This window comes from Lolium rigidum, chromosome 2 (genome assembly GCF_022539505.1).
Source record: "Lolium rigidum isolate FL_2022 chromosome 2, APGP_CSIRO_Lrig_0.1, whole genome shotgun sequence".
NCBI lineage: Eukaryota > Viridiplantae > Streptophyta > Magnoliopsida > Poales > Poaceae > Lolium > Lolium rigidum.
This window is the reverse complement of record NC_061509.1, coordinates 164,411,077-164,421,849: the sequence shown is the minus strand read 5'-3', so window position 1 is coordinate 164,421,849 and position 10,773 is coordinate 164,411,077. Positions and strand designations below refer to the sequence as shown.

At 42.5% G+C, this 10,773-nt stretch overlaps 1 protein-coding gene across 3 annotated transcripts; it reads right to left on the bottom strand.

Moving 5' to 3' along the window:
• Positions 1–1,738: 1,738 nt before the first annotated feature.
• On the bottom strand, positions 1,739–2,905 carry LOC124687622. 3 transcript variants are annotated; one of them, XM_047221396.1, is made up of 3 exons: positions 2,484–2,905; positions 1,928–1,975; positions 1,739–1,838 (listed from the first exon to the last, which is right to left on the bottom strand). In XM_047221396.1, the coding sequence occupies exons 1-3, from the start codon at positions 2,784–2,786 to the stop codon at positions 1,779–1,781; spliced, it is 411 nt and encodes a 136-aa protein (XP_047077352.1). In that variant the 5' UTR covers positions 2,787–2,905; the 3' UTR covers positions 1,739–1,778. The 3 variants fall into 3 exon arrangements, with proteins under 3 accessions (XP_047077352.1, XP_047077350.1, XP_047077353.1); XM_047221394.1 differs by lacking the exon at positions 1,739–1,838 and having other exon boundaries at positions 1,854–1,995; XM_047221397.1 differs by lacking the exons at positions 1,739–1,838; positions 1,928–1,975 and adding an exon at positions 2,103–2,321.
• Positions 2,906–10,773: the final 7,868 nt, after the last annotated feature.

The window sequence follows — 10,773 nt, the reverse complement described above, 5'->3', positions numbered from 1 at the left end:
TTGTACTGGTGGTGATGGCACAAGTAACACTTACAGTAGCCAACACATCTAACTTCCTAAAAAAAACAGGGTCATCAATGACTACTATATCCTATATGTGAAGTGGTTAATAGGTAGATGACATTAACCTTCTTTTAGATTCAGTTTCAAGACCTAATTATCCAAGAGGTTTTCCTAGTATCTAAGTCTCAGAACATCTGAGATATAGATCGAAAGAGAAAAGACGCAATCAACAATGCATATGTAATACCATATTTTCTAAATATAATAAATAACCTTGTGGAAATTTTGGGAAGAATAAAATAGTAGAAAAGAAAGGGACAATGGGTATGTGAAATAAAACAGAGTGATATGTGCTGACCCTGGCATGTGAAATTTACGGCACTCACTCCCTGTGAAATGCCATTCAGAAACCAAAGAGTGCGAAATGACAATTTCCTATATTATCTAAAAAGTAATCTCGTTGAACCAAAACAGTGAGTCGGAAGTTCTTTGAGAGAACTATACCAGAGAGCTTCTTAGTATGAGCTGCTTCAGTCGTTAGTCTGTCTAGGAAAACAAAACATGGACAATATTTTTATTTGAAGCCTGAGATACTGCTTGGTTCAACCTTAGTAGGTGCTGGACTATTAGATAAATTTGTATATGTATAATGGAGTTTGTTAACACACTATTATACACAAGTACTGGTGTAACTATCTGTCAAACTATGTAAATGTCTTTTATGCAGAGCACAATATAGGCCACTCACTCTGCACTAATTCTGTGACCTGTCACTTCCACTTAGATCAAAGCATCCATACAAAATCACTTAGAGGTTAAGCAATGCAATCTCTACATAGTACACAAAAAATTAGTTGATCCGTTTTTGTTTCTATGATGACCTTCCGCATCCCTCAAGTCCGCGCCGGTGCTCAATCGAGTCCGCGCCGGTGCTCAATTTCACACAGGAGAATCTAACAATTTTATGTATTTATAGGAGTATAAGACCCTAAGAAAATTACCAAATTTCTCGCTGCGCAAAAAAACAAAATATGGAAGGAAGTTATCCAATAGAAGAAAAGATAAAGATACTTACTGGTCGCAAACTACTATTTATGATGTAATTAATCGAGGTTGTTCTTTCACCAAGTCGCATAAATGCTTGGTCGGTAGGAGTGTTGTGATTAATAAGCAGTTCAACGTACAATTGAAGAAATTTAGCTGTAGTTAAATTTGCATCTCAGCACATGCAAAAAGATCAGACAAGCACCTCTGCACCCGATGTTCCTTGCTCACATCAAACATTAGACAAATGGGAAAGTAAAGCTGAAGTGTAATGTTAGAGTAAATTAGTAAAAGCATTATGCAAGTAAATAAACTTCTTCCAACTCCACACCCCTGAACCCAAGAAATTAAGCCAAGTTCAAAACATGCTTCGAGATAAACCACATATGCATGTCACATGTCAACACATAATTTTTTCCTTCTCAGGCAACAAATACTTGCTGAAAAAACATCATTTCATACAGAACTTAGGTCTGAACTGTAACATCACTTCATACTGTGAACTGTAATTCTATACCTTCATATATGTTACAGATTTTGTAATTCTAAGCTGAAAAAACATGAGGCTAAACCAAATTTAGTTAGTTTCAAGTTTCCAAAAAAAGAATGGTGTATTGACTAAAACAACAGTAAATCAGTTCTCAGGTTTCCTAATTCCTAATTATTTTAGTGTGTGAAGGTTCCGGCTGCAAGCCTGCAACCTCAAAGGACTAATGCTACCAAACCAAACCTCAAAACATGCAGCTGAGCACAGAACAATAGCCCAGGACAAGGATACCAAATCCAAGATTCTGCAAAGCGCAAGAGTAGAAGCGAGGAGAGAAATATGAGTCAAGTAGCATATGGTAGAACAGGGCAGCACCAAAGGAAAGAAACACACCTGAATACCGAGGCACAAATGGCAGACATGGAACCTCCAGATGCAGCACTGACACAGGGACAAATGAACTGATAAATAAGGAAGAAAATACGAAGTATTCAAAAGAGGTGCCTGCCATAGTTCCTTATATATTATAGCGACAAATTAAACTAATCTGGCACCATCAAGGCATCAAGAACGCAATACTTCAAGAGAGTTATATGACGAGGTTCGAGAAATCTAATCCGCATCATTCATACCTCCTTTAACATTTTTTTGGTGGGGGATGACAAATCATCCATAAAAGAGGAATCTTTCAGGAAGCGAATAGATTCATGATGAGTTCCTCCATACTAATAGTCTAGTGCTTTTTAATAAAATATCTAAACAACACTCCAGAAGCTGCTTTCATATACTGTAGGCACAAGAAAAACCATTTAACTTCAGGTACATCATAGAAACTAATAATTATTGCACAATCCGTAAGAACAAGAGCCAGCTTTTAACACGATGAAATATGCTAGCGCCTTTCTTATTCTGCCTACCCCCGAATAAAAAAATAACAGGAGCATCTCACCTGAAACAGAGGTAGAATGACAGACATCGCAGGCTCGCAGATACAGAACACTTGCAGAGTGGTGCTCCGTTGATACCCCGAACCATACATCCCAACGCTGCACCCACCTTGTACTACACCACAAGCGCCTCCCACCTCCGCTTGCACTCTCCGGCCGCCCTCCCCCATGATTTGAGGAGGACCCTCCTGCGTTAGAGGAGGGTCAATGGCGGTGGCCACTTCTGTAAGGCAGAGATGTAGCAGGCCCATCAAGCTTCGTAGATGGTCCACTCCCCAAGCTGCACCCGTGGTCTTGACCGCCATTCCTACCACATGTCCAGTCTGGTGCACCGTCCGACGCTCGCCCCCGCCCCGTATCGCTTGAGCCACCGCTCGCTGATTCCTATGATGGGCCGCGCATGAGCAAAATACTGTAAACACTAACCAACACAGGACCTACAAAGGAGAATAAGACATTAAATTTCTGCAAGTTACATATATTAAACATCTCCAGTGCATATTGATGAACAAAGCACAAATGGGGCAAAGAACCACATGGAGTATCCTCTTTCCAATAACCCATTTAGAAAATAAAAACTATAGATTTTCTATTGATAACCAGTAGGAAGAGCCTAAAGGACTACAGGATTTTCATGAATGTTTATGAACGGGAGATGAATTTTCTCCTGAGATTTAATGAACAAAATAGGATGAGCTCACCTTGGATCTGCAATAGCACATTTAGGAATTAGGAATAACCAGTTTCTTTCTCTATCATGCAAGTACTGAGAACAAAACACTTCCAGATCATTGGTGAGCAAGCAGTACCAAAGATGCTTAATGGCTTCCAACAAGGCAACTTATCTGAAACATGAAACACTTTTTAGATGGTATTCTTTCTAGCTAAGCAACCTAGGCTATATCATCAAATCAAGTACACACTCCACAAGAGTTATCACCACATCTTAAAATGTGTCTCTTCTTTTTTTCTTAGAAATCCACCATATTGAAAATAATTATCCTGTGAAATTCTGAAATTTGCAAGCTCTGAAATGAAACTTACCTCACATTATCGATACAGGCTTGTGGTCTAGAATCACTTTCTTGAGCTGCAACCATATAAAAAATTACAAAATAGAGTTATTAACAAGCTGTAGCAAAAGAAAAAATACAACACAAAATTAAACCTGCAACAATGGGCACTAAAATAGTCAAGCGTGAAACCATATTACAACCACAGCCTTTTCATTACCTCATGTCATACAAACGACTGAAATGCTGAAAAATCGAGTGTCTAGCAACCCAAAATATTATGTTCTTAGAAAACAAATTGAGGATAAAAATGATCTTGATGGCCTAGAATGGGGGCTGTGAGGTGAACTTGCCTCCCTTAGGATCCTGACACCAAGGTTGAACGCATCTAAATGACACCACTGTTGTAGCAATGAGGCATTGCCAGTCCACTGTCTCCTTCACGGTGGAGCTCCTCCTCGCCGCTTGGTCAGTGGATGCGAGACTGACACCTCTCGTTGTGTTGGAAGACAATCGGCTAGCGCACATGTCTTGAAGAACCTACAAGCCATACTGGAAAAAGAGCAAAGGTGAACTGAGAGATTGAAACTTAAAATCCGGTAACCCGGCATATACACACAAGTTGTATATTTGATTTTTATGCCATCACAACCACACTGCAAAAAAATGCTTCAATATACAACAGAGATAGTCTTATTATCACTCCCTCCGTTTTAAAATATAGCGTGTAGTTGTATGGAAGCATTCTCACCTCAAATGGAGCAAGCGCGGACTACAGATCCAAGTTCACAACTGAGGATTAGCAAGTTGCCATATAATTGATGCCCCGCGAACTAATGGACTCCTGAAGCAATACCTCATAACCAAAAACATCTGACTTCATAGAGAAAATCCAACATCAACCTGGGGATTCGGAAAAGAAAAAATCTCTCACGGATGGAAGAGGTGAGAAGGAGTTGGGCTCACCTGGACCTTAGGCCTTCTCCTTGCCTAGTCGGTTGGAGGAGATGAGGCCGTGAATGCAGTCTGGTAGAACTCGGAAATAGAACAAATATCGACGAGCCAGGGGAAGATAGATAAAAGAGATGGTTTAGGGTTTTGCGTGGGGTGAGCAGCCCTCACGTCTTTCCACTTTATATAAGGATCAGTACATGTACAATACACGTATACATACAATTATACAATAGGCTAGACTACTTAACACTCCCCCTCAATCTAAACCTCTGCTAACTAGGTTGAGATTGTTCTTAAATCTGTCTAGCATCTGTCTTGTGGCCGGTTTAGTAAACGCATCGGCCAACTGATCATTAGTGAAAATAAACCTGACATCCAATAAGTCTGCTGCAACTCGTTCACGCACAAAGTGGAAATCTACCTCAATGTGTTTCATGCGAGCGTGGAAAACTGGATTAGCTGTCAGGTATGTAGCCCCAAGATTATCGCACCATAATATGGGAGGACGCTGCTGAGTTATGCTAAGCTCTCTAAGAAGTGAATCAACCCATAATGCTTCAGCAGCGCCATTTGCTAAGGCTTTGTACTCTGCCTCAATGCTGGACCTCGAAACTGTTGGTTGTTTCTTTGAACTCCACGAGATAATGTTCGAACCAACAAACACGGCGAATCCGCTCGTGCTACGACCATCCACACAGCCAGCCCAATCTGCATCAGTAAAAATACTAATGATGATTGACGGAGATCTCCGAATCTGCAAGCCAACTTGGAGAGTCCCCTTGACATATCGCAAAATTCGCTTCACTGCTTCCCAATGAGCGTCAGTAGGCTGAGAGAGATACTGACACACCTTATTCACAGCAAATGAAATATCCGGGCATGTCGTGGTCGGATATCGTAAGCCTCCCACAACACTGCGGTACCGAAAGCATCATCGGTACTAAGAGCAAGTGCTCGTATCACGAGCTAGCCTCTCTGATGTCATCAGAGGAGTAGGAGCTGAATTACAATTCTCCATATTGACTCGATGAAGAAGGTCAAGTGCATACTTCCGCTGAGTCAATGTCATGCCCCCTGAATTGTAAGATGCTTCTAATCCAAGGAAATAATCCAGCTGTCCCATATCCTTAATGGGGAACGAAGCAGCAAGGGCATGTACCAGGCGATCAACTGCCTCAGATGTAGAGCCAGAGATAACAATGTCGTCGACATAAACCAACATGTAAATCTCAACACCATCTCGAGAGAAGAAAAACAGAGATGTGTCGGCTTTAGATGCCGAAAAGCCAAGCTCAAACAGACGCTGACTCAGACGAGCATACCAGGCGCGTGGCGACTGCTTCAGACCATAGATAGACCGCTGGAGCTTGCAGACATGGGAAGGGTATCGTGCATCCTCAAAACCTGGGGGCTGCTGCATATAGACGTCTTCATTCAGAAATCCATGAAGAAAGGCATTGCTAACATCAACTTGACGTAGACACCAGCCACGAGATACTGCAAGGGAGAGCACAAGTCGGACTGTCGCGGGCTTCACAACCGGACTAAAAGTGTCGCCATAGTCGATGCCATGCTGCTGAGTGAAACCTCGTGCGACCAATCGAGCCTTGTGTTTGTCAATGCTACCATCAGGACGGTGTTTAGTTTTAAAAATCCACTTACTGCCAACAATGTTAACTCCAGGAGGGCGTAGGACCAATTTCCATGTGCCTGTCTGTGTGAGAGCAGCGAACTCATCTGCCATGGCGGAGGACCAAGCAGGCTCCGTTAATGCTTCCCGGTGAGAGGATGGTGCAGCAAAGAATGCTCGTCGTCGAGGATCATAACGGACCGTCCCATCGGTGTAGACCTTCTCCGTCCTTGTGTGATCACGTGCACGAGTTACCATAGCATGCGTGGAACCAGTAGGAGGAGCAGCCGAAGGTGCCGCGGCTAGAGTATCGGCAGTAGGCGGCACGGGCTGCCCCGGTGCCATGTGCGATGCAGGGACAGTGGGCGACGCGGCCCCAGGCGAGGGCGAGGCAGAGGCCACGCGGGGCGTGCCCTGCATGGCCGTGCCATGCACGTCGATCGGCGACACTGGCGATGCGGCTTGCGGCGACGCAGGAGGAACGTCGACTGCAGGACCTGGCACCTGTGAACAAATGGCATCTAAAACAGGAGCATTAGTGGACAAAAAGGTCAGGTCATAATTTCGAATTGGCATACTCGTAACTGGTTCATCGGAGGGAAATGTGATGGATTGCTTTAAAGTGGAAACTGAAGGAGATATGCCCTAGAGGCAATAATAAAGTGGTTATTATTTATATCTTTGTGTTTATGATAAATGTTTATATATCATGCTATAATTGTATTAACCGAAACATTAGTACATGTGTGATATGTAGACAACAAAGAAGTCCCTAGTATGCCTCTTAAACTAGCTTGTTGATTAATGGATGATTAGTTTCATAATCATGAACATTGGATGTTATTAATAACAAGGTTATATCATTATATGAATGATGTAATGGACACACCCAATTAAGCATAGCATAAGATCACGTCATTGAGTTATTTGCTATAAGCTTTCGATACATAGTTACCTAGTCCTTATGACCATGAGATCATGTAAATCACTTATACCGGAAAGGTACTTTGATTACACCAAACGCCACTGCGTAAATGGGTGGTTATAAAGGTGGGATTAAGTATCCGGAAAGTATGAGTTGAGGCATATGGATCAACAGTGGGATTTGTCCATCCCGACGAAGGATAGATATACTCTGGGCCCTCTCGGTGGGATGTCGTCTAATGTCTTGCAAGCATATGAATAAGTTCATAAGAGACCACATACCACGGTACGAGTAAAGAGTACTTGTCAGGAGACGAGGTTGAACAAGGTATAGAGTGATACCGAAGATCAAACCTCGGACAAGTAAAATATCGCGTGACAAGGGGAATTGGTATCGTATGTGAATGGTTCATTCGATCACTAAAGTCATCGTTGAATATGTGGGAGCCATTATGGATCTCCAGATCCCGCTATTGGTTATTGGTCGGAGTGAGTACTCAACCATGTCCACATAGTTCACGAACCGTAGGGTGACACACTTAAAGTTGGATGTTGAAATGGTAGAACTTGAATATGGAATGGAGTTCGAATATTTGTTCGGAGTCCCGGATGAGATCCCGGACATCACGAGGAGTTCCGGAATGGTCCGGAGAAAAAGATTCATATATAGGAAGTCATATTCCAAGTTTGGAAATGATCCGGTGCATTTATGGCAGGTTCTAGAAGGTTCTAGAAAAGTCCGGAAGAAACGCACTATGGAAGGTGGAGTCCCGGAAGGACTCCACAAGCTTGGCCAGCCAAACCCTAAAGGAGGAGTCCCGGGTGGGCTCCACCTAGAGGTGGCCGGCCACCCCACCTCAAGGAAAGGTGGGAGTCCCACCTTGAGTGGGACTCCCTCCTTGAGTAGGTTTCCCACATATGGGAGGTTTTAGTGTTGGGGTCTTATTCGAAGACTTGGACTACAACTCTTGGAGCTTCCACCTATATAATGAGGGACATAGGAGAGGGGGCTGACTACTTCAAGCCTCAGCCTTGGCCGCACCCCTTAGAGGGCCGGCGCCCAACCCCCTCTCTCCCCAAACCCTAGCGGTCTCTCTCCTCCACCACATCCCGCACGCTTAAGCGAAGCTCCGCCGGATTTCTCCACCACCACCAACACCACGCCGTCGTGCTGTCGGATTCAAGAGGAGCTACTACTTCCGCTGCCTGCTGGAATGGGGAGGTGGACGTCGTCTTCATCAACAACCGAACGTGTGACCGAGTACGGAGGTGCTGCCCGTTCGTGGCGCCGGAAGCGATCGTGATCAAGATCTTCTACGCGCTTTTGCAAGCGGCAAGTGAACGTCTACCGCAGCAACAAGAGCCTCATCTTGTAGGCTTTGGAATCTCTTCAAGGGTGAGACTCGATATCCCCTCGTTGCTACCGTCTTCTAGATTGCATCTTGGCTTGGATTGCGTGTTCGCGGTAGGAAAATTTTTGTTTTCTATGCAACGTTATCCTACGAGTGGTATCGCAGCCGTGTCTATGCATAGATGGTTGCACGAGTAGAACACAATGGTTTTGTGGGCGTTGATGCTCTTGTTATCTTTAGTATGAGTACTTTGCATCTTTGTGGCATAGTGGGATGAAGCGGCCCGGACTAACTTTACATGACCGCGTTCATGAGACTTGTTCCTCGTTCGACATGCAACTTGTATTGCATAAGAGGCTTTGCGGGTGTCTGTCTCTCCAACTATAGTGAAGATTCAACTTACTCTTCTATTGACAACACTAGTATCACCGTTGTGGTTCATGTTCGTAGGTAGATTAGATCTCTCTCGAAAACCCTAAACCACGTAAAATATGCAAACCAAATTAGAGACGTCTAACTTGTTTTTGCAGGGTTTGGTGATGTGATATGGCCATAATGTGATGATGAATATGTATGAGATGATCATTATTGTATTGTGGCAACCGGCGGGAGCCTTATGGTTGTCTTTAAATTTCATGTTGAGTAGTATTTCAAAGTAGTTGTAATAGTTGCTACATGAGGTGAACAACCATGAAGACGGCGCCATGAACCTTGACGCTACGCCGACGATGATGGAGATCATGCCCGTTGATGATAGAGATCATGTTCGTGCTTTGGAGATGAAGATCGAAGGCACAAAGACAAAAGGGCCATATCATATCACATATAAACTGCATGTGATGTTAATCCTTTATGCATCTTATTTTGCTTAGATCGCGACGGTAGCATTATAAGATGATCCCTCACATTAATATCAAGATAATAAAGTGTTCTCCCCTCGTATGCACCGTTGTACGGTTCGTCGTTTCGAAGCATCTCGTGATGATCGGATGTGATAGATTCAACGTTCACATACAACGGGTGTAAGCCATGTTGCACACGCGGAATACTTGGGTTTGCTTGACGAGCCTAGCATGTACGGACATGGCCTCGGGACAACGGAAACCGAAAGGTTGAACACGAGTCATATGGATGATATGATCAACATGTTGATGTTCACCATTGAAGCTACATCATCTCACGTGATGATCGGTTTTGGTGTAGTGGATTTGGATCGTGTACCACTTAACAACTATGAGGGATGTTGTATTAAGTGGGAGTTCATTAGTAATTAGATTAAAACATGAACTAATTATCATAAACATAGTCTGAGTAGTATTTTGAATTAATTTTGTAGTATTGGCATCCGTTTTTCTACCATGCGCTAGTCTTATTATTGAGATAGAAATACTGTTAAAATCTGACAAGAAACTTTACGGATTGGTACCGTATTGTTAAAGAATCAAGAATTGATTAAGTCCTATTGCAAACTTTTAGTAAACCTCATATTGTTGAGTCAAAGAGCTATGGTTTCAATTAGTACCTAAAGTTATCTTGTCTCCGTCAAACTTGAAGTTGAAATTTGTTTGAAAAGTAAGGAGCTGAAAATTTAGTTTTCAGAAATAATCAAGGTATGAGATATATGTGATATCTAAGACCTTATTGCAAGATGATAGAATATAATTTGGTGAGACTACATAAACTCATAAGTTTTATGGGAATGTATGAAGGTTGAAGACGCCAGGCGTCACAATCCTCCAACTATTGGGGCACTAATAATATTCGCGTATCCATGAAGTTATCATCCTTAGTATGCACCGTTGCTAAGACTCGTCGTATCGAAGCATCACGTGATGATCGGGTGTGATAGATTCTACGTGTGCATACAACGGGTGCAAGCCAGATTTGCACATGCGAATACTAAGGTTAAACTTTATGAGCCTAGCATGTACAGACATGGTCTCAGAAAGTTGTCATGAATTGATGGATAAAATTATGAGTGAAATTGTTCATCATATTACAAGGTTACTAATAGTGAAATCCGGAACACTTGTCATATGATGATCAACTTCAAAATAAGAACCTCAAGGTTATTGGTATTTGACCAACAAACCTAGAAGTTATTAATGTTGAAGTGTTTTTCTGAATAATGAGGAAAGCTAAAAGAGAAACTGCAAAAGATATTTTGGCAAAAAGAAAAGAAAAGACTAGAAAGTCTAGCTCGGGTGTATATAAATGATATACATGTTATGGTTGTATTCCTAGTTAAGTCACACAATGAAATTCTTGGGTATTAGTACCATATTGGTTGGTATGAAGTGTCATACAAAACAACACAATACAAGAATACAATGGCCTAAGTGACTGACAAGGAATATGATAGGAATACACGTCTGGAACAAAATAAAGTGTTATTGTGTTCTTCGTTGGCATTCTATCT

Excerpts from the sequence above, each read along its gene's own strand:
- LOC124687622 (XM_047221394.1), bottom strand. The coding sequence starts at position 2,786 with ATGGCGGTCAAGACCACGGGTGCAGCTTGGGGAGTGGACCATCTACGA. Across the intron at positions 1,996-2,483 it reads TCATTCTACCTCTGTTTCAG|TTCATTTGTCCCTGTGTCAG; the intron begins GTGAGATGCTCC and ends CTTATTTATCAG.